This window comes from Mustela nivalis (assembly GCF_964662115.1).
Source record: "Mustela nivalis genome assembly, chromosome: 1".
Classification (NCBI taxonomy): domain Eukaryota; kingdom Metazoa; phylum Chordata; class Mammalia; order Carnivora; family Mustelidae; genus Mustela; species Mustela nivalis.
Genome location: NC_139020.1, coordinates 211,996,090 through 212,020,265, shown reverse-complemented (window position 1 = coordinate 212,020,265; position 24,176 = coordinate 211,996,090). Strand labels below are relative to the sequence as shown.

The following is a 24,176-nucleotide window of genomic DNA, read 5'->3' as shown; positions in this document are numbered from 1 at the left end:
GTTTTGAACAAATAAGCTGTGTTCACTGGGGAGGAATGACTATGGATGGTAGCAGCTGATACTTGAAAATGCATTTGGTTAGTTGCAATAATAAGATTATGGTAGTGTTGGAAAATGTCTTTTTTTTTTTTTTTTAAAGAGAGGCATAGGATTGGTTTAGAAGGATATTGCCTTCAAAATACCTTAATGAGGGGCCCCTGGGTGGCTCATTGGGTTCAGCATCTGCCTTCGGCTCACATCATGATCCTAGGGTCCTGGGTCCCTGCTTTGCGGGGAGCCTGCCTTTCTCTCTCCCTGCCACTGCCCCTGCTCGTGCACTCCCCCTCTCTGTGTGTGTCAAATAAATAAATAAATAGAGAAACAGAGAAATCTTTTTAAAAATTAAATGTATTAATTAAAAAATAGATGCAAAATAGAAAAATAGCAAATGTTATACATTGTTAAATCTAGGGGATGGATACATCAAACTATTTTTTATGCTTTATATCTGTATGTGTAAATTTCTGTAATAAAAAGCAAAAGTTTTTAAAAATACATCTTGTGCCTAAAATAGAACCACTGTATTCCTTCCTTCAGGAGGTCAACAGAGGGCTGCCCCTTTTTCTCATTAGTGGTGGCACTGTCATAGCCAACACCAGCTGTGTCCAAACTGGTATTATCTTATTTCATCATTACAATACCAGAAGGTAGGTGTTGTTGCCCCCATTTTACAGGTGAGGAAACTGAGGTGCAGAGGGGCGCGAATTACTCCAAAGTTCCGTGGTGAGTATATGGCAAGAGCCAGGGACATTCTCAATGAGGTCTACCCTGACCATCCCATCTTATTCTGTCCCCCCAACCATAGCTCTCCAACTCTTGTGACTCTGATCTAATTTTTCCTTTATCCACAGCACTAATCACCTTGTAATATAGACATATTTACTTATTAAGTTTCTTGTCTATTTCCTCTAGACGGAATGGAAACTCCAAGAAAGCGGGAGTCTTTGTCACTGATGTATCCCAAGGACAGTGCCTGCCACAAAGTAGATGTTCAGTAAACAGTTGTTCCATGAAATGAAATCATACTGAATCACATAGAAGATTGGTTCCTTTTCATTTCTCTTCAGTCTTTCTAACTCCTTCAAGAAAAAGTCTTGGCTTGGTGCTCGTGTGTCTTCAACTCCTCCCTGTCACTCTCTAATCTATCTTAGTGACAAGAGAACAGATCTAGAGTTCAGAGCCTGGGACAGGTGATCACATCTGGTGCCTGGACTTTGAAATCTCCTGATAATCTGTAAAAAAACACCGGTGACGGGAGCCTTTAAAAAAAAAAAAAAATCCCACCTTCAGAGATTCTGGTCTTATTCGTCTGGAGTAAGAGAGCAACCTACGTCTACACACACACACACACACACACACACACACATTTTGTTTACATTCAGCTGGAGATTCTAATGTTCAGACTGCATACAGAATCACTGAGCTGCGGTTAATAACACTCTCTGTTGTTACTGTATCCAGTTTTCTAGTTGTTTCTTATCTATAAGAAATGACTTCTTAAAGTGACACAATGTTTCCTATTTAAACACACCAGGGTGAGCAAAGGGAGTAGATTTAAAGACATAAAATAAATAGTAATTTGGGCCCCTGGCAAAATGCACGATACATGTTATCTCAATGTTACAAACAATAAAATTGATACACAGAGAGACTCTAAGTAGTGGCCCAAGTCCCTCCCAGAGCTAGAAAGTATCATTTTGAACCTAGGGAGTCTAGCTTGCCCCCTGGGGCTGAAGGGCTACTACATTAGGTCTCTATCGCCCCCTAGTGGTCCAGCTTAGTTGCACCCACAGGGAGGGCTTGGCTTTTACTCCCCCCTACATTTCACCAATGTAGACGGTTCAGCCCATCAGAATTTGGGGGAATCCTCTTCCTGATCTCCAGCATGTTCCCTGTACCTACAAGTTTCTTGCCAGCCACAAAGGCACACACAACCACACATAGCAATACTGAGTCTGACCTCGCTGGAGCAGAGCCCAGTGGCCAGTTGGAGTCCCACCCTAGATTACCTTCAACTCACAGCAGATCTTGAATGCCACACCGAAGCCATTGACCCTTATCCCATCGGCAATAGGGAGCCATGAAAGTTTTGGGGAGCCCACGGAAAATATGTGCAACAAAGCATTACCCCCAGAAGAGGGCATCACACTGGGCATCTGGCTTGTCCTCTGTGAAACAATCCTTGATCCCGTACTCCTCCCAGGGCCGGTATGAACCTGTAAGTCCACTTTGTATGAATTTTTAAATGGCAGCTCTTCCAGGAGAATGTCAACTCATGACACAAGGCTTGAGGGAGGACTTCAACTCCCAACCCCTACTTGTCCCACACCCCTCTCCGACCCCAGTTAGAGTGGCGCTCCCCTCTGCCAAGAGGAAACACACATCCAAACCTGGCTGATCAAAGGATTGCATCTCTGTGGCTACTGGAATCGGTTTAATGGCATGGGCCATGACCTAAGACCAGCTGAGAGACTCTGGGAGCTTTATTGAATTTCAATAAAAGTTTATGTTATGTGCCCGAATTCACATAACACAAAATTAACCACCAACCCTATTACAGTGTACAATTCAGTGGCATTTAGGACATTCACAATGTTCTGCAACTGCTACCTGTACCAGTTCCAGGACATAAGGAAAGGAAACTCATCCCTACTAGCTGTCACTCACCGTTCCCTCCTCTCAGCCTCTGGCATCTACAAATCCACTTTCTGTCTCCGTGGATCTGCCTGTTCTCGGTGTTTCATATAAATGAGGTCACATACCATGTGATCTTTTGTGTCTGGCTCTCTTACTGACTATCGTGTGTCCGGGATTCATCCACATGGCAGCCTGAGTCCCTGCTTCACTCCTTATTATAGCAGAATAATATTCCATTTTATGGAGACACCACATTTGTTGAACAGTTCACCTGTTGATAGACATTAATATGCTTTCCACCCTTTGACTGTAATCAAATGGTGCTTCTATGAACATTTTTTGTACAAGTATTTGTTAGAATATATATCTTCAATCTTTTGGGTATATCCCTAGGAGCGGAATTGCCAGGTTGTATAGTAATTCTGTGCTTAACTTTTGAGGGATGGCCAGACTGTTTTCAACAGTGGTTTCACCTATTTATGTTTCTATCAATGTACAAGAGATCCAATTTCTCTGCATTCTCTCCTACATTTATTTTTCTTTTTTTTTTTTTAATGACCAACTTCATAGATATGAAATGGCATCTCATGGCTTTGATTTACATTTCCCTACTGACTAATGACATTGAGCATGTGCACTTAGAGCTTTGGTGTATACTTTTCTTTAAAAAAAATATTTTAGGGGTGCCTGGGTGGCTCAGTGGGTTAAAGTCTCTGCCTTCGGCTCAGGTCATGATCCCAGGGTCTGGGATCGAGTCCCGCATCGGGCTCTCTGCTCAGCAGGGAGCTGCTTCCTCCTCTCTCTCTGCCTGCCTCTCTGCCTACTTGTGATCTCTGTCTGTCAAATAAATAAATAAAATCATTTTTTAAAAGATTTTGTTTATTTGGAGAGAGAGAGCATGAGCAAGGGGGTAGAGGCAGACTCCCAACTACCTCTGGGACTACCAGAGCTCCCAGGGAGCTCGATAGGGGACTCAATCCCAGGGCTCTGGGATCATGACCTGAGCCAAAGGACTGACTGAGCCACCCGGACACCCCGGTATATACTTTTCAACTTGGAAGGATCTAAAGCCTAGCACTGCTGGCAGCTACCTCCCACCCATGAGGTAGACCAGAAATAGAGGGAGACTGCCCCTGGTGACATCACTGGAAGCCTGGATCCAGCTATATGGGCAGCTGGATCCTTAACTTCAAAAATATATATGCTTGCTGATGGTGCATTTGTCATTTCAGCCAGCTGGAGCTGAACATTTTATTCTTTGTCCCAAAGAGTCCTCCCTGATAGAGACTGGGACTTGCCAAGATCACATGGCTGGTTCCAATTAGACAAGACGTCTCCAGATCTCCTACCCACCTGTAGCCTCCATAGTCAGGAGGCTAAGAGGAAGCTGTGAGGTTGGGTCAGCAGGGCCCAGGAGACAGACACAGGAGACAAATTATTGCTGTGTATTTAGGGACAGAAGCATGGGTGTGGTGGGGGTGGGGGACAAGAGGCAGGTGCTTCTCTATCTGCCCTTATCCCCATCAGAAGGTTTTGAATGAAGGTTTTTCACTTCCAGGGTGCCAAATGCCCCTTTAGAGAATCTCTTGGAGGTATAGCTCCTCTCCCCCACCAAAAACACCAAGACAATATTTTGCAGGCAATTTTGTAAGTTTGCAGAAACTCCCTCCCTCTCTGCCCCCCCTCTCTTCCTAGCATGATCTGTCTTGGAGCCAGAGGTGAAGAACCTCCAGTTTCTAGAATAAGAAATTCAAAGGGATTGGAAACAGTGGACCTGTTATTGCTGACTAACTGTGGTGCAAGGAACTTCGGGAGAAGGACAGACCCGGTTCGAATCCAGGCTGTGTGGTCCTGGGTAAGTTGCTTGCCCTCCTTGAGCCACATCTACGAAATGAGAATATTCATGTCTACCTGAAGTGTTGTGGGAGGGGCATTAGGTTCAATGATGTGTGTCATGGACATACAGCACGTGTCTCAATAAATACGAGTGGCCTTTCTCTTTCAATCTCCCCCATCTCTCCAGCAGGCTGATGGGCTAGCCTCTACTCTGTTTGGAGCGACACACTCCAGGGATCTCAGTGACATGCCCAGACAACCCTCTTTTGCAAAGAATGTCAAGTGGTCCATGGATACCTAAACCTATCCCAGGCCCCCAGATTACAAATCTCTTACTCTACACTCTCCCTCATTTACTAAGCGCCAACGAGCGTGTTCTTTCTGAGCACTGACCGCTACATCGAAAACTAGTGATGTACCATACGTTGGCTAACTGAACATTGGGGGTGGGGGGGAGAGGGTTCTTTCTGTCTCACCAGTTCATCCACACCCTGGGAGTTTCACACCTGCCATTCCCTCTCCCCAGAACGCTCTTGCCCAGCCAGCTCTCAGTACGGCTGGTCTCTTGTCATTGAAGGTTCATCTGGAAACTGCACTTCCCCACTGAGCACCAGTTGAAAGGGCTGCTTCCCCCCCCCCCCCATCATGGTTCTCTAACGCGTCCCTGATAGAGACTGGGACTTGCCAAGATCACAGGGCTGGTTCCAATTAGACAAGATGTCTCCAGACCTCCTACCCACCTGTAGCCTCCATAGTCAGGAGGCTAAGAGGAGGCTGTGAGGTTGGGTCAGCTTTATCATTTTTACAGCTCGTATTAGTGTCTGGAAATGCCTTGTCTGTCTTTTTATTTGTGTGGCACGTGTCTCCTCATTAGAGCAGGGACATTGCCTGTCTTTGTTGCCTTGTATTGCCAGCGGGTGGTCTCAGACATTCAGCAGGAACTTGATGTATATTTGTGGAAAAGACGAATGAACGAATGAGTGGGAACACAGACGAATGAAAGGATGATTAAACCATTTGGATGGATAAATGAACATGAATGGACGGCCGAATACAGATGGGAGGAGGGAGGAATTCAAGGACGAGGCGATGGATGGTTGGATGTTTTCCAGATTCTATGCTAAACACTTTTAATACATGATCTTGTTCTATCCATGCAGAAGTCCCATGAAGGAAGAAACATCGTCATATTACAGACAAAGTGTTTAGGCTTCGAAGGTAGGAAAAATCACTTCCCCCAGATTATACCACTAGGAAATGGTCGAGCAGGATTCAAGCATAGGTCTGCCTGACTCCAAGCCCTGTATTCTTACCTACCACAAAAATCATCCTCCTGGACGCCTCTCATTTTAAGCCCATACAGGCCACCCAGTTCCTCTGCTGGTACCCATGTCCCATCAACAGCCAGATGGCCCGTTCTGGGCCTCCATGTCGCTCCATTGTCTACCAGTGAGATGGCCCCAGAGGTCTGCAGGAGCATGTGTGTGAGAGGGTTTGCAAGGTCTCTGCATTCACGAGCGAGTGCAGAATGAAGTGACTGGAAATCATGTCTGTTCTCTGGGATGCTCCCCAAGTACCAGGGACAGTGCATGGCCAAAGACAGGTCCAAAGGGTCTGGGGGTGATGGTCACAATTTATGAAGTTGCCCAAGCACCAAGCCACAGCCTGAAGTCATTCCCAGTGGCTGCCAGGTAACCCCAGCCCCTGGTGGGCCAGCCTCACAAAGTGAACCCAGAGGAGGAAATAAAACAGAATAAGGGCAGGTTGTGGAGGGAAGCTCCCCCAGGGTCATCAGACTGCTGCGCAGAAGGCTCATGAAGTCCGTCCCCTGTCTTGGGGTGGGGCCATGCAGGACAAGGAAGACGGAGAAAGGGAGGTAGAGGAAAGAACCGTGAGCATCTCTCGGACTCCTGATCCAGGCCTCCCTCTTCCAGGCACAGGGGAGTTGGCAGGTGCTTGGGGAGTCGAGAAGCTGGCCGGCATCAGCAGCTCTTGTCATCACTGACTTCCACGTAGGGGAGCCCCACAGGCCAAGTGTCCCGAGGCCAGTAGCGGACTTTGAGGGTTTGACCTGGCATCTCATACCTGGCGTCCACTAAGGCCATGGTCACCATGCCATAGGGAAAAGTGATACTGATGAGGACATGCCTGTGGGGTGCAGGGAGAAGGCGGTGAGGGCACCAGATGCCGACATGCCCCTGAGCTAGCTTGATGTCCCCACCTAGGTCCTCTCCTCACTTCTCATGGATCCTGACCATCCAAAGGGACATTCTGGATCAGACCCTCAATTGCAACCAGATCCTACACTCACTCACACCCCTCCCCAGTATCGGTGCCTCTGCTTCCTGCCCCCAAGCTCCTGCTCCAAGCCCTGGCATCTAAGATTGTCTGGTTCTGGTGCCCCATACCCCAGGGCAGGTGCTTACCAGATGCTGTGCAGGTAAAAGAAATTGATCTGCTGCCAGAAGCTGCAAAGCAAGCGGTCACTGATCCAGCTGGTCAGTGCAAAAGCCCATAAAACCACGGAGACCTCCATGATATGCCGAAGCTCCTTATTGCTGGTTCTAGGGAGAAAAGGAGGGAGATTAGAGCCTGACTCAGATCGCAGAGCCTGAAGGGGCTGATGGGAAATTCCTCCATCCAAGGAGATGATGCTGAGAGGAAGAAATGACCAAGAATACCAGAAGGAGGGGGCCTCACTTGTGATGATTGCTAACATTTGCTGGGCTCCACAAGTTCTTCCGATAAAAACTAAGCCCTCACGACAATGCTGTTATTCTCATTTTGGAGAGGAGAAAACAGGTATGTGAGATTAAGGTGTGCTCCAACCCCAGCGAAGGTTCCATGGCTAGTAAGTGGCAGAGCTGGGGCCTGAACCAGGTTTGTCAGACTGCAGACTTCTTAACCAACAAGACCTCCCCTGTTTGTGTCTGGGGCTGCAAGTGTGCGAACACCTGTGAGTCAGTGCCCGAGAATTCATGTCTGTGTGGCTACGGGCATGTCTGTGTGTGGGAGGGCAGATTCTCTGGAGGCCATATCTTGGGACAACTCAAGATCGGAATCTGTTTCCCCGACAGCAGAGCTGACCCAGCATCCTTTAGGAAAGAACATTATCAGGGATTAATAAGGTAATAACTCCCATATGTTTAAAAGCACAGGGTCTGCTCCCTACTCTAAAATGGGATGGTCTGAACATCAAAAAAGAATAATAGGTAAGGACAGATGAAATCTGAATTGAGAGTCTGGGGTCTGGTGAGCAGCATTGTTCCACTGTCAATGTCCTCCTTTGGAGGTTGTACTGTGGTTACATTGGATGCTCGTTCGGGAGAGGCTGGGGGGAGCTGGATGGAGCATTCCCAAGACTCTCCACTATTTTGGCAACTTGCCATGAGTCTGTAACTACTTAATAAAAACCTAAAAATATAGCCCAGTGACTGCATGGGATTGAAACACTTCTGAGATATAAACATCCATGCGTTCATAATGATACTTTTTTTTTTTAATTTCATTGGTCTCTATTCAAGATGGCTAAGGCCCCCAACTCATTACTCTGGAAATAGGTCAATTAAGGGAAAGAATCAACTATCCATCCTGTCCTTCCTGTGCAAACTGTATTTCCAGGTGGATGAGTGGAAGTCCCTCTTGACAGAAGAACTCCGGATAATCATTGCAGAAGGAATAATAGGTTCTGCAAACCACCCTCCTGCCACCACTAATGAAACCATGGATGGAAATGCAAGCCTGAATGGCTGCTAAAATCCTTGGGTGCAAAGTCAGTGGAAAACTTTACAATAAAGTGAGAAGATGACACCATCTGAATCCATTGATCCTTAAAAGCACTAAACATGGAACAACCACTCATTATGGGGTCCTAATGGCATGGAACAAGAAACACCCAGCACCACACATGAAATATTCTGGCCTCCAAATATGTGAACCTAAATCTAGATCTAACTATTATTTTGCAAGAAATACAAAAAAGAAGGGAAGGCAGGCAGGCAGACAATGAAAGACACCACAGGAAGCAGATGGCCAAATCCAGAATGTTCTACAGGACAAACGATAGAGTTTCTGTTATCAAATCAGAGGCACGAAGATAGGGGAGGGAGGGAGAGACTGCTATAACATGAAGAAAACCTAAGAGACTAATGTTCACATCCCAATTTCAACAAGACTCGTTGGAAGACGACATCTTGAGAAACTGAGACAACAGTGGTGTGATCTGGGTATGGTCTACTTCATTAGCACTGAGTGTTCCCTATCTTCCATCTGTCCCTCTATATCCTTCTCTACCTCTCTTCATTCTGCCCTGTGCACTGGGGAGGCAGGGTGCTGACCTGTGTGGACTGAAGCTGGAGACTCCTTTGTTCTTGGGCTTCCAGTTAGATTAGCCAATTGTTTCCAGTTGGTTAAGCCAATGGCTTCCAATTGGGTTGGCCAATGATTTCCAGATGGGTTGGCCAATGAAGCATCCCAGTAAGAAACCAAAGGGTATGAGGAGTGTATGGTTAGAATATTTATTCTCCTGGCCTCCTCCATGTGGGGTTGGCTCAAGCTAGTTGCCACCAGCAACTGGAGGTGACAGTTCTTGTTAAGGAGACCCTCTTCACAGGGCTCTCTTCTTCCATACTCTTGTATTCACTCCCTCCCATTGCTTCCTCCATCAGGTCTCCTGATGAGCATAGGATCCAACTCTTATCAGCACAATGGTTCTAAATGATCCCTAGTGATTTTCCTACACCTGCTCTCTCCTTTGTAAATAACCCTTTTATTCAGGTCTCTTCAAATGACCCCATTTCCTGCCAAGTCCTAGTATGGGTTAAAAATAATAATAATTCGTTATTGGGAGAGTTAAGTCCTGAAAAGTTAATGGGTGCCATATATGGAATCTGAGGGAGAATGTATAATGCAAGTTGGCAAAATGCTGATGGTTGTTGGGAGCAGCAGTTGGTACACGGAGGTTTATGGTACAACAATCTCTGCTTGTTTGTACGTTTTGGGTTTCAGCCTTAGGTACCAACCCTAAACCTGTCCCTTGTTAGTGGACGATCTTGGGGAAGGGACATCTCTCCCTTGAGCCTGGAGTCAATGAGAACTCCATCCCTGGGACTTGGTGAGAATGTGGGGTGAGGGAAGTATTTGGAGGGGGATGGGAGCCACCTCCCCAGGGAGGCACCTGCAACCACCACCCACTTCTTGTATTCCTGGAACACGATGTAGAGGATATGCACAGCAATGCTGTTGAGGGCATACGCGTTGATCACGGGCCTCAGGAAGGACAGGAAGGTGCTGACCACGGTGGTGATGACGACCAGGCAGATGAACTGGGGCCTGAGGGAAGAAGGATGCAGCTGTCAGATGGCAGCTGGGAGTGTCCTGGGTGGTTTAGGCAGGGTCAGGAGATCTGGTGGCAGAGGTAGATGAGCGAAGGGAAGGGGTTCCAGGGAGCCCAACTGGACTAGAGAAAAGTCTTGAGGGTCCCAGGTGGGCTCAGCAAAGGGCTCCAAGAAGGGTCTGATGAAACAAGGTGAGCTCAGGCAGGGTCTGAAGGGGGGCCCAAGGGTAGGGTGGGTAGGATGATGAGAGGGTCTCGGGGGGCTCCAAGGGGCTTAGTCAGGTTAGCAGAGAGTGTCGGGGTCCAGGTGAGGTCAGTCAAGGGATTCAGAGGAGCCAGGTAGGTTGGAGGAAGGAATTATAGAGGTCCTATCAAGAGAGGGGTCCTAGAAAGCTCGGATAGGTCATATGGGTCAGGAGAGAGATTCAGAGGGGTCTCAGGTCAAGAGAGGGGCCCAGGAAGAACCCAGGAGAGTTCCAGGGATCCCAGGGATTGGCTCAGGAGAGAGGTCCCTGCTTAAGTATGGGTTCCTGGGACCCCCTCTTGGCTTCGAACAGGTTCTGGAGAAGGTACCAGACTATCCAGGTAGGATCAGGAGAGGATTTCCGGGGGTCCCAAGTACTCTCAATGGAGGAGTCCCTGGAGGCCGGTTAAGTCAGGTAGGGTCAGGAGAAAGTCCTGGGGTGATCAGGGGAGGGATTCCAAGGACCTCAAGTGAGCTCGGGGAGTGGACCCAGGAGCCTAGATGGGCTCTGGTGGGATCAACAGAGGACCAGCCACCGCCCCACCTGTTCTCTCCTAGGAAAGTGGGAAAGTAGCAGCGGGGCATCCATATGCTGTAGCCACTGGCCAGCAGCCACAGGATAGCGATCTCATCCAGCAGCTGGCCCAGGAAGCTAAGCGTCATGTGGAAGTACATGGAGAACAGGCCTGGAGCAAGAGACAAAGGTAGGTGGTCAAGGGGGTGGTCCCCCAGCCCTACCACCCCACGGTCATAGACCCCCCCCCACCTACCTACGACCATGAAGAGGACACAGGTGATATAAACATAGCGGGAGCGTTTCTGGGCGTAGGGGTGCATCAGAAACATCATGAGAGGCCCAAAGATGAGGAAGGTGACATTGCTGAACTGGAAAAGAGGAGGACATGGGGAGGGGGTTATCAGAATCACAGGCAGAGGAGGGCTGCCCCTATGTCCCACCCTAAGTTGGCCCATTGGTCACCTAAACCCTTTCAGGCAATTAATCAACCCAGAGTTTGTCACTCTTGTCAACCGTCATCAGTAGATTAATTACTCCATCTCCTATTCTATCAGTTCACTCATTCATTCACTCATTCATTCATTCAGTGAGTGTGGCAGACTATCTACTAACCTTCTGCACCCATCGGCCCCCTTTTACTTGTAGAAATAGGATCCCCCCAAGTTTTAGGACACAGCTACACAACTAAAGACTACACTTCCCAGCCTTCCTTGCCACTCACTGTGCCCTTGTGACCTGGTCTGAGCAATGGGATAGAAATGCAAATGAATAATTACTTTTTTAAAAAATGTGAGCTACATTTATCCAGATTGACTGTATTACTGAGAAATTTTAGAAATCCAGGACTACACAAGGACATGTTCCCTTGGTCATCTGAGGGATGACGTCATCACTCATCACAAAACCACTAGAAGATTCCATTGTATCCTGGTGAGACAATTAGAGCGAGAAAGGCAAACAAAATCTTTGTATTATTATGAAAATAATTTTCACCTCAAGGAACCTCTGAAAGGCCTCAAAGAGCCCACAGTATCCACAGACAGCATTTCAAGAATCACTGCTCCATGAACTGCAGAGCTGTAGCGTGGTAATGTTGAGCTGCTGAGTTAACTTTCCAGAACCTCTAGCTCTAGACTTCTACCTCTACCTCTACCTCTACTTCTACCTCTACCATCTACCTCTAGACTTCCATTTCAAAAGATGAGAAGATATGATCTTGTCTTTTTAAGCTGTTTTTAGTGGGCCGTTTCATTTGAAACCAAAGCATCCTAGTTACTGGACTTCTGGATCCGTGTGACATGGGATTGGATCCATGCTCCCCCATCACGGATGGTGACGAGTTAATTCAATGCTCTAACCTACCATATCTGCATTTGTGACATATGTGTAATGCCATTTGCCTCTTCATGTTCTTGACCCAAAGACCCCCCAGACCTCAGCAGTCCATGAGTATGATTAAGGTGACAAGAACATGTGTACCAGAATTTCAAGGGTTCAGAGTCCCTGACTGCTGCTACAGGACCTCAGTGCCCCCTCAAAGCTCCCCCCACCCCCAGAGATGTCCAGACCATAGTAAGTCTCTCACAAAAGCTCAGAAACTAGTGTTCTCCCAGTCAGCTTGAGGTCAGCTGCTTGCTCACTCAATTACAACCTTCTTTCCCCCAATAAACTCTTCCCCTTGTAAATGTCTCCTCCATTGCCTTCATCCCATCTTAGAAAGTGAAGAAGTAGCACCCTGTTCGCCAGGGTGCTCCGTTATTCTCAGAAACCTAGTCTGAAGGGGTGCCGACTCAAAAACAGAGAGCTCAAGGAAATGCAAGTCAAAACCACAGGGAGCGATCACCTCACACCAGTCAGAATGGCTATTATTGAAGAAGAAAAAAAAAGAAGACGACAAAATAACAAGTGTTGGGTAAGACTGAGGAGAAGGGGAAACCTTCGTGCACTGTCGGTGGGAATGCAAGTTGGTGCAGCCATGGTAGAGGTTCCTAAAAGATTAAAAATAGAAATGCCATAGGATCCAGTGATTCTGCTGCTGGGCACGGACTCCCCGCTCCCCCCAAAAAAACAAAAACACTAATCTGTAAGGATATATGCACCCCTATTGCAGCTTTATTTATACTAGCCAAGATATGGAAGCAACCGGGGGTCCCTGATACATGAATGACTAAAGAAGACATGGTGTAGGGGCGCCTGGGTGGCTCAGCCCTTAAGCATCTACCTTTGGCTCAGGTCATGGTCCCAGGGTTGTGGGATCGAGCCCTGCATTGGGCTCCCTGTGTGTGGGAGGCCCGCTTTTCCCTTTCGCACTCCCCCTGCTTGTGTTCCCTCTCTCCCTGTGTCTCTCTCTGTCAAATAAATCAATAAAATCTTTTTGAAGAAGAAGAAGGAGGAGGAGGAGACGTGGTGTATAGTGGAACAGTACTCAGCCACAAAAGGCAGAAATCTTGCCATTTGTGACAATATGAAGGGACCTAGAGGGTGTTACGCCAACTGAAGTAGGTCAGAGAGAGACAAACACCGTATGATTTCACTTATACGTGGAGTCTAAAAGACAAAACCAGTGAACAAACAAACAAAAACCAGAACAGACTCATAAATAGGGGAAGGTGTGGGGGATGGGCAAAATGGGTGAAGAGGTGTAACTTCCGGTTATGAAATCAATAAGTCATGGGGGTGAAAAGCGCAACATAGGGAGTGTAGTCAATAACATTATAACATTTCATTGTGACAGGTGGTAACTACACTTACCGTGGTGAGCGCTGTGTAATGTATGTGATTGTCAAATCACCATGGCGCACCCCGAAACTAGTGTAATATTCCATGTCAACTACACTTCAGTAAAAAAGGAGAACACAGAGCACAGAGGCGAGTGTGGGGAAACCATTTACCTGATACAAGGTCCCCATCTAGGACCCTAGGTCTTGGGCACCAAGACAAGGTCCCAAGGCAGGAGCCCTTCTGATTCTAGGGAAGCCCATGGCTTTCCTTGGGTGACGGTGAACCAGCTCAAGGGCTGGTCCCACAATTTGAAGACCCTTGGCAAGCTGGTTTTGCAGCCCACGATCCCACCGATGTCCTTGCTTTCCACACCAATGTGTCTGATGCCCACCAATGGGCGATGTCAAACACATCTACCTGTTCCCAATGGCTACCTGAGAACACGCATGCTGTGTCTGCATCCTAACACCCGACCCCACTGGAGCAGACACCTATCCCAAACTGTGCCAATCAGATTTTCCTGGGAATTTGAAACCTGGAACAGTTACGGAGCCTGGGAGTCACCAGAATTGAGTTGCACCATTGTCAACTCTCTAATGTCTTAAGATATTGTCCTGATGTTTAAGACATGGCAACCATTTTGTCACCACAAACAGACAAGGCTGAGAATACAAGCAGATACCCAAGGGTTGTATCTGTCTTGTGCTAAATCCTCCAGACCTGCCGTGGACCCCAGCCCTCCCAAGCAACTCATCTCTCCATTTTCTAAGATACCCCAGTACCTATCTAATGCATTCTTCCTGTTTGGTTTGGGGTTTTTTTGTTTGTTTGTTTTTGTCTTGTTTTGTTTTTGCTTAAGCTAGCTTTCTAATGCTTGAATCCAGCAAAATCATCACCATTGGTGTATGAGTTAGGGTTCTTGGGTAGCAGGCAACAGAAAACAAACTTATACCATAAATATAAAAATGTGTACGTAATTACTTATTTAACTGGTTTGTCAATTCAGTCATTTATTGTGGGGAGCTCATTAATCCAGAGAATTGCAGAAAACAAGGAAAGCCAGAAACCAGAACAGCTCTGAGCCTTGAGTGGACAGTCTCTTCAGGGAGCAACTTTGGGCATGAATGGGGGGAAAAAATTATGTTCAGTTGTTATATCCAGGCCCAAGATACATCTCAAATGGAGGATATGCTGCCTGGGCCACAGCCCACCCTCGGCCAGAGGTTGGGGTGGGCACCTTGATTGACCATCCTACTGAGGAAATAACCAGAAGGAAAGGGGCATTTGGTTTTCATAGGGAAGACGGTGCCATGGATACCAAATGGGCAAAATCCCAAATCAGATGTTCCCTCTGCCTTCAAACAAACGCCAGTCCTTGGGCGTATCAAGTATGGCAGAAGATACTGAGCCAACCAGTTCCCCAAACTCTAAACCCTCCATTTAAAACACGTCTGTGACTCCCATAAATAAAATGCAAACTCTTAAACCTGGCTTGTGAACTCCCTCCATAACCACCTCTCTCCACCTTCAACTTTATCATCCAGGCGGAAGGGAGAACTCAGTTCCCCCAAATGAGCCATACTTGCTCTCACCCCTTAACCTCCAGAAGTTGACAGGAGGCTGTTCCCACTGCCTGGAACAGTCTTTGTCCCCACTTAACCCTCTTTGCCAGGCCAACTACTACTCGGTCTTTCCCCTGGGCATCACCTTTTGATAAAGCCTTCCCAATCCCACAAGGCAGGGTTGGGTGATCGTTTGGGCCCTGTCCCTCTATCCTAACACTTCTCCAGCTGTTCTGAAATTGCCTCACTCTCGCACTAAAGCCGGCTTTGGGAACAGGCACTGTGTCTTCCCTGTTCTCCACTGTAATCTCAGGAACTGGGTAACTGGGTATAGTAGGTGCTCAATAAATGTTTCCTGCTGACTGTACCTCCAAGCAGGTTTCTGTGGTTCACCAGCCACTCACATGAAAACACTTGGCAGAAGGGGTTGAACCTGGAAAGCTCTGGATGGGAGGTGTTATGACTGTCACTTCCTTATCTTTGGACCACATGATTTTATAGAAATTGCTTTCAATCCTCATGCACATCTCCTCCCACGAGGTCTAACTTTCTAGTTCTTATTTGACAACGGATCTCAGAGAGGCAGAGTGACTTCTCTGAGGTTGCACAGCCCTGGGGAACACCAAAGTTTGCTTTTACCCTCTGCCTTAAAAGACAGAGAGGAGTAGACAGGCAGCAATGGTTACAAGAAGGCTTTCCTGCTCCCTGGCCATGTAGCCTGGTGTCTCTGGGTCTTCATTTCCTGCACCAGCAAAATGGCAGAGAACAATGATGGGTAGTGTAGAGGCTGTTGAGGGCCATGCCAGGCATCAAAAGACTCCCTTGGCAGGGATGTGGTTACAGTTCAACAAATAGCAAGGGTTACTGCCGGTGGTGGTGGTGTGGGAGATAAGGGTCACAGGCTTATCCTTGGTTTGGATAGTTGCTCCAAGCTCAGGGGCCAGCAGAACGAAGACAGAAGTTTTTGCTAACGCCCCTGAGTGTGCAGAATGAGGGCAGAGCCTCTGACTAACGAGCTCCAGCTGGCTCCAAAGATAGCATCAGACACCGCCCCCTACCGGGGCCTCCCTCCCTGCCTCTCGGGCTGGGCCCCCACCTTTCCCAACCAGCGGCTCCACCTAGACTCTTCCAGGACAGAGAGGTGCTGGCCCAGGATCATGAGCCGGACTCTCTAGGTCCCAGCCCCAGTCTTCACCTCCATCTGTCTGTCCGTCCATCCATTTGCTTACTAACCATTCCTTCAGTATCTACCATGCTGCTCAAGGACCTCGCAGCACCCCAAAACAAAGTCTGCCTTCCCAGGTCTATGTAGCCAGGGTTTGGGGGGCATTCTGTGCCGCATTTTCCTCCTCTAATGCCAAGCATCACCATAAGGATGAGAGAACCAAGTGCTACGGGGCCGGAGAGTTTTGCTCACCGCTGTGAAACTCCAGTGTCTAGAGCCAAGTCTGGCACACAGTAGGTGCTCAGTGAATTTTGGTAGGGAACAAGGCACGCGGAGAATACATGTTCACAATGCACCCGTGTGTGTCTGCCGCAGCTGCTCTACCGACTGTGAAAACCAGGGCTGCTGCTGTTCTGGAATAATTTGCTTTTTTGATCACCAGTACCCAGCAGCGTGTCTGGTGAATGGATGTGGCTGGGTGGCTGGGTACCTGAGGTCTGGAAGAAGAAAAGGATTGAGAGAGAGAGAGAGAAGGTTAGGCGGCAAGGGAGGGAGGGAGGAACAGAGAAGAAAAAGGAGGGAGGCAGACTGACTGAATCAACTGCCCATTTCAGCTTTGGGGAAAGGCAGAGGGGGAGCCGCTTTCTCATTTCCCCTGGCCCGGAGCTGCCCCCATGCCCACCCACTCCTTCGCTTGTGCATTCCATGGGTTCATTCTTGACTCCTTTGTTGTCCCTGTCCTCCTCACTGGGTGGTGACCTCCGTGAGGACGATACACACCTATTTTGTCCCTGGCTGTGTCCCCAGCACCCACCTCGCTGGGCAGGCATTGGGCGCTCAAGAAAAATCTGTCAAGTCAATCAAATCAAGGGAACATCACCAAACGCCCCCGAGGGCTTTCTCCCCACCGCCGAAGCTCGAACTGCCACCACGCACACCCAGCTCTGTCACCTGTCGAGGACCCCCTCACATCCCCCCCGACACGTGCACAAGAACGCTGGTGCAGGGCCGGGGAGCCTGGGGCTGGAGCACCAGCCGAAGACCCTCCCCAAACAGGACTTGCTTGCATGAATTAAAACCCACATAATTAATTGTTAATCACCCAGTAACTGAATGGCCTCACAATGCTGTGGTTAATTAAGTGAGAGGCTCTGGGACCAGGGGGCCCAGGCTTTAACTCCGGCACTTCCGTCATACACAGCCTCTGTGCACTTGTGATCTACATGCTGTGCAACCCGAGGGAGGAAGCACACACTCTCTGAGCCTTTATTCCCCATTTGTAAAAATGGGGAGAATAAGAGTGCCTACTTCCTAAAATTGCTAGGAGGGTTACAAGAAGCGCTATTTGTTAAAAAAAAAAAAAAAATTTATACATAAACACTTTCGCATCTCTGTGCTACATTTGCTTCCAATAGTAGTAGTTTTGTTTATTTTGTGCTTGGGATACATCAAGAACATTAAGGTGCTTTTTTTAATTTGTTTTTTAAATTGATAAATAAATCACATACAGTCAAATTCACTCTTTCAAAGTGTGCAAGTGAATGGGTTTCAATCGACTCCTCACGCCGTTGTGCAACCATCACTGCTATTTAATTCCAGAACATTCTCATCACCCCCAAAATGAAACCCTGTTCCCAGAAGCAGTCACTCCCCACCCCTACTCCCCCCAGCTCTGGGCAACCACGCATCTGCTTCTTATCTCTACAGATTTGACTCTTCTGGGCGTTTCTTATGGATGGAATCACACAGCGTGTGGCCGTCTATGACTGGCACCGTGTTGCCAAGGTTAGTCTAGGATGTAGCGTGTAGCGCTCCCCTCCTGTTTACGGCTGAGTAGTAGTCCGCTGTGCCTACCCATTCCTCCATGATGGACGTTTGGGATGCCCAGGAGCTGTTTCATCCTCTCTACGGTCTGTGGGTTGGTCATATTAGCACCTCACAGTTGTTCCCTTTCTGAGTGAGTACTCAGTCAATATTTGCTGAGTAAGTAAATGAATGGACGTAAGAACGAATGAGTCTTTCTCCCCTGTCCCACCAGCATGCTGTACTTCTGATTTCTGTTTTTTGTCTGTCTCCTCCATTGCCCAGGACACCGGCACCGGCAGAGGTTTTCATTTGCTTGGGTCACCAGAGCCCAAGACAGTCCCTGACTCAGTCAATTCTTGTTGAGTCATAAGCAAAATGAAGGGGTCCTTATCTCTCCAAATTGGACCCCTCTGTCATCCCCAGCAGGCTTTTTCTGAAGGAGGAAAGAGGTCCAGAGGGACCTATGGGGTCTGGGCCAGGAAGTGTCATAGGCACGGTCTCTGGGGTGTGAAATTATTCAATGAATAGGGTCTTCCCTCCTCATTTTCAGGGGCTGGGGGGGGGCGGAACAATTGCTTTTGCCGTGAATTTGTTGAGAAGGAAGGCCGAAGAGAGAGGTATGGTTTTAGAACTCATGGGACCTGCTACTCTCAGCCAGGGGCTCAGAGAGGGGAGGTTCTCCCCCTGCATCACACAGCAGTCAAGGGAGAGAGGGACAGCAACTCCCACACCGCAGAGGCCAGCAACGGGAATGCTCAGTGGCGGAAGGACGTGGGGAGGCTGTGGGAAGTACGGGCGTTACAAACTACACCCCCTTGCACAACCTCCCACTCTGACCTCTCTGCCCCTTCTATCATACCCCTTCTGCAGACTACGCCCACCGCTGCACCTTTGCCCACGCCATTTCCCGCTCCCGACACGCCACCCCTTGGTTCTGTATCCAAGCATCCAAGAGGGAGCTTTCTGGAGAGGATGAGACCCAGAGCTTCTGAAGTTTTGGCAAGACCCCAGGAAAGAAATTCAGCAGCACAGCTCAGCTGTCTCTCAGAAGCTGGGAGCCTTGACACGTCTTCCTCCACTGCTGGAAACCCTCCTGAGTTGTCAGCAGCCCAGAAGGAGGCCACACCTGGAGGCCAGCAGGCCAACGCCAGCAGAAGCAAACACTGGAGCGGCCCACACCTTGACTTCTCCTCCACCCCGCCTGACCCAGGCCCTCGCACGTCCTTGACCTCTGTTCCTGTTGGATGTGCCCTCCTGGCTCTCCAGGGCCATCTATGAAGGCAACCAGGCGCCTCGGCTGCAGCCCACGTTATTGACTCTTTGCTGTTCAAAAGTCACCCATGGCTCCCCGGTGCCCTCACCACGGATTTCACGTTCCTCTGCCAGGCATTCTCCACGTGGCCCCTGGAAACCTCCTCCACCTGTCTCTCTGCTCTCACTTCCTCCTTCGTGGGCAACCGGGGCTCTGGCTTCGAGCCACCAACGGTTCCTTGGTCTGCTCTTCTCTTTCTCCCCAAGATCTTGGCTTATGCTGGTCCATTGGGTCCATATCCCCGAGAGAACATTGACTCATGCTTTACGCATTGAGTTTCCCTCCTCATTCAGCGAGCGGAGGCTCCCCAGGTCGTCCCCGTGGCTCCGCACGGCCCATTCTGGTCCCTTTGCCCTCCCTCGGCCACAAGCTAACCACGGGCCTGGTCAGATCTATTTCTGACCCCTTCCTTATCTGGGGAGCACGGAGCCTCTCCAGGACCCCAGGATCAATCAGCTCAGGTTGGTTCATAACAGTGAGGTTGAATGAATGAATGAGCCCAATGAGTCCATCAGGAAATGCAGGATATATTTGGAACCCTCCCACTCAGCACTCCAAACTCATTCAGCTATATCTCTCCTCATCACTCTAGCCACAGGAACACGCTTCCCTTTCCCAAACTGTGCAGGCTCTTTTCCTTCCAAGACCCATTACATCCTTTTTTTCTCTTTATCCCTTTTCCTCGACTCTTATCCTACCAGGCAAGCTCCTGTTCGTCTTTCAAAACCCAACTCCTCGTTGCCCTCCTCGATGAAATTGGTCAACACCTGGGCGGAGTCCTCGAGGGCTGCCTTCTAAACCCTGATCGGGCGGTGCTGGGCTCTGTCTCCCCCCACCCCAGAAGGCAAATCTTGCAAGCAGGGCATTGTGAAAGTGAAAGTCTCTGCAGAGTGAGCTGACTCCTAGGTGGGTCATGAGGAGATCAACAGGAATTGATTTTTTTAAGAAAATTCTTGCTATGGGGGCGCCTGGGTGGCTCAGTGGGTTAAGCCACTGCCTTCAGCTCGGGTCATGATCTCAGGGTCCTGGGATCGAGCCCCATGTCGCTCAGCGGGGAGCCTGCTCCTCTCTCTCTGCCTGCCTCTCTGCCTGCTTATGATCTCTGTCAAATAAATAAATTAAAAAAAAAAAAGAAAATTCTTGCTACATATTTTGTCTTCATTTACATACCTGGATCCAAAACGTGCCTTTAAAAAAGCTGCACAGTATTTGCCCAGAATGTGTTCAGACCTACACAGGCTGATGCGAGTTCCTGGAGGTACAGTGATGGAGTGGAAGGGGAGGGGGCGCTGTTCGTGAATCCGGAGCGCCCCGCAACTTGGCAGACTGCCCGCAGGAAGCCGCAAAATACGAGCGCCCGTTCGTAGTGCCCATTCACTACAGAATGAATCCATTTTTAATTACTGATTTGAGGAGGCCAAAAGGGAAAGATCTCATTGTTTTCTGTGGGGCTGATTATGATAAATACAATATCAGAAGCTGGCAAACTCTGGCCCTGTGCCAGATCCTCCCACTGTCCTGCTCTGTATGGCTTATGAGCCAACAGCGACATTTACCATTTTAAATGGTTGAAAATTTGAAAGAAGAATGATATCTTGTGACGCGTGAAAGTTACACAAAATGCGGGCTTCGGTGTCCATAAATAAAGTTTTATTGGCACATGGCCACCCTCATTTGCTTATTACATACTATCTGTGGCTGCTTTCCAGGTATAAGGGTAGAGCTGAGTCATTTCCATACAGACTGTACAGCCCCAAAAGCCAAAAATCGTTAATATCTGGCCTTTGCAGCAAACGTTTGCCAACTCCTCAACGCTATTTATTAGCTCGGATGATCGGTTGGGATGCTCAGAAGTGTCTGGAAAGAGAAGATCTTGGGGACACCCTTTATAACATACCTTGGATCCAAATCCTTGTGCCCTGGTCTGTTTTGCAAGAGCCTTTTCAATAGGAGAGGATATGTCCAAGTGTGTGCACACCAGGGAAAGATAACTACTATTTTGCGAAACTTCTGTTTCTCTTTGATAAGTATCTGGAAATGCAGGTACAGGGAGATGATGGGGTTGAAGCCTTGCGTGTGTCACGACCATGTCTCCTGTAGCCTCAGAGGGTGTCTGCTCGTCTGCCAGACCCTCCATTTGCTGCATTTGGAGACAGGCTAAAGGAAGCCTGAACAGAGGAGCGCTTTCCATTGTCAAGCACAGCGAGACTCGAGGCTCAGCCCAGCCCCAGGTCAGCCCTCTCTCGGTGCCTTTTGTGGGGACTCCCGCCTCGGGGTGGGCTGCCAGGGGATCCAGAAAGAAGACTCCTAGAACCTCCAACCTCTTCTCCGCCTGGGAGTTCAGCACCGTCAACCTCCCCTCCCATGGGTCCGGTGAGGGTACGCAGGACCAGAGGCCGTATTTCTGCCCAGGAGAAACAAGATTCGAGAAACGACGGGGAACCCCTGAATCTTAAACTCCCACCTCCTGGCTCTGGAAATTAATGGGGCCAAACAAGGCAAAAGCAACCAGGACATCCCAGGACTGATTTCCCTCTCCCCTTCCCCCCCAAAAGAATCTCCTGGAACCACCAGGTTCAAATCCTAGCTCTGAGTGCCAGCATGACCCTTGGTATAAATCTTTCAGCCTCCCTGAAGACCATTTCCTCACCCGGACAACGGGATTAACTTTATGTAATATACACTGTGCCTAATTCCCAAAGTCACTGTGAAGATTAAACTGCGATTTTTCCTCTGGAATATTTAGCACAACGCCTGCCCCGCAGAAGCACTCCATAGAGGTGTGCTGGCCTCACTCACTGTGGACTAAGCACCCCCACTATGTGCAAGGTACGGAGCAAAGCCCACAGCCCGCATCACCCCCCATGCCAGTGGCTCCAGGAAGGTGGGCAACCCGCCTTACCCATGGCAATCTCCCCAGCACCACACACGGGGGTAGTAACACAGCCCACATGCAGCTTTGGCTGCTTTGCGTCTTCTAAGCTTTGCTGAAATGCCTCTGCCATTTAGGCATTTTGAGCCCTTCCAACAAGGCCTCATGGCAAGGACTTGGGGAATGATGACCCCCGGTGCCCGTGTGCCCAGAACTGAGGGGTCCCCAGGACACGGGACTTTCAACTCTAAAACCAGGACAGTGCCCAGCAAACTGGAAGGAGTTGGTCAGCCTAGGCTGGGAGTACAGCTGAAAACAAATTCGACACAGTCACCTCCTCCTGGAAGCCCTTCGTGATCCACCCCCCCAGTGGGCTCTCACATCATACCTCTACCCTCCCCGCTCCCCAAGGCTGCCCGTGCAACTCCCATTACAGCACCATCCTCCTGGGTTGTGAATGTCTGGAGTCACATCTGTGTCTTCTGCTCCGGCGGGGCAGGGGGGTGGGGGGGAAGTGGTGGGGAGACTGGCTGTTTTCCTGGTCACGGTTGCCTTTCCAAAACCTTTCACAGAGCCTGATGCCAAACGCAGACGAATGAATGAAAGCTAGCACCCCTCGCCTAGCCGATGCGCCAAGGCGCAGAGGGGTGAGTCCTCCAGCAGGATTCCCCAGCGGCGATGCGGAGGCGCCAGGTCGGAGCCCCGGTCTGTCCCGACTGTCACCCCCTGCCCTCCTACCCGGACCTCACCGTGTTGTAGAACTCGGCCACCAGCTCCGAGTGCTGAAAGTTACTCTCGCACCAGTCCACCTCGGAGCTCTGGTAGGCGAAGATGCTGGGCATCCTGACGCAGCGCCCGCTGCCCACTGGCTCAGTCTGGCAGAGAGGAGCATGAGAGCCTAGAACAGCCCAGCCCAGGTGAGACAGGCAGAGGACAGCTGGTTGCCCCACGGCAGGCAGGCAGACTGAGAGGAAAAACCTGCCGAACCACTCCCCCGTCGCACCAGGGTAGCCTCGCTGTGCGGTGGCGGCCGCCCTGGGCATAAGTGGAGGGGCTGGCACCATCCAGGGAGGGCGGAGGGGGGAGGGGGCGTGGGCAAGGCGTGTGCCTCCCATCCCTACCCACTAGGAGTGGGGGCTAGGGGGGGTGGTATTAGAACAGTAATTTAAAGTAGTAGCGAGCCCGTTGGGAGGAGTAGCCTGGCTCTCCCCACTTTACAGAAGAGCACACTGAGAAAGAAAGAAACAGATCACTTGCTGAGGGCATCCACAGCAACAGTAAAGCCACAGTGTGAAAACAGGCAGCTGAGTCCAGGCTCGGGGCTCTTAACCAGTCAGTAGGTCCAACCACCTCCACACCAGCAAAGCTCCGCACGGCTACTTCCCATACCAGGGGCAACAGTAGTGGGCTTGGCTCAGCTACCTTGGAGTCCTTGGCAATGTAAGGTTGCCCTGTCATTTCATCTTTGGGAGCCTAGGTCTTTCTGCTTGTGTTATGGGGGGCTGGGCTGGACCGATGCCACTTCTCTTGGGTGGTCAAAACCTCAGATGCCTAGAGTAGCCCAGCTTCTACCGGGGGCCACCTTCAAAGCCCCCGTGAAAGGAGGAATCTGTAGAGCTCCTGGCCTGGGGCCCCTAGTCCTGGGTTCCAGGGGCTGTGGAAAGTTCTGGTTTTAGAATCACCAAGGCCTGAGTTTGAATTTGGAGTTCCTCCCCTTCCTAAGTTGTATGACCCTAAGCAGGTGAATCCACCTCTCTGGGCCTCGATCTGCTCATCTGTAACATGGGGAGGAGGGAGCTAGACTCAACTGTTCTAAAACACACAGAAATATACAAGTCAAGAGCTTAGCTCACTGCCTGGCCCAAAGCGGGCCCAAGATCAAGGTAACGGGTTTTCTTATTGTAGCTGACCTTGAACTTGAAGGCAACCTGTGAGTATAATAATAATAACAATAATAGCACATTTTACTGATGACTTGCTGGTGCCAGGCTCTTTTCTAAGAGCTCAGAGTTCAGTATTATCTCACTTAATGTTCTTGGCAGCTCTATGAGAGGCCCTCACTACCTCTAGGTCACTAGCAAGGAAACCGATGTCCAGAGAAGCCAAGCAATTTTTACCCAAGGTCACACA

At 49.4% G+C, this 24,176-nt stretch overlaps 1 protein-coding gene across 1 annotated transcript; it reads right to left on the bottom strand.

The window, feature by feature from the left end:
• Positions 1-5,862: 5,862 nt before the first annotated feature.
• ACER1 (alkaline ceramidase 1) lies at positions 5,863-22,888 on the bottom strand (the record flags this gene model as incomplete). Its single annotated transcript, XM_082734234.1, has 6 exons — positions 5,863-6,660; positions 6,939-7,076; positions 9,706-9,843; positions 10,636-10,777; positions 10,862-10,976; positions 22,796-22,888. The coding sequence occupies 6 exons, from the start codon at positions 22,886-22,888 to the stop codon at positions 6,495-6,497; spliced, it is 792 nt and encodes a 263-aa protein (XP_082590360.1). The 3' UTR covers positions 5,863-6,494.
• Positions 22,889-24,176: the final 1,288 nt, after the last annotated feature.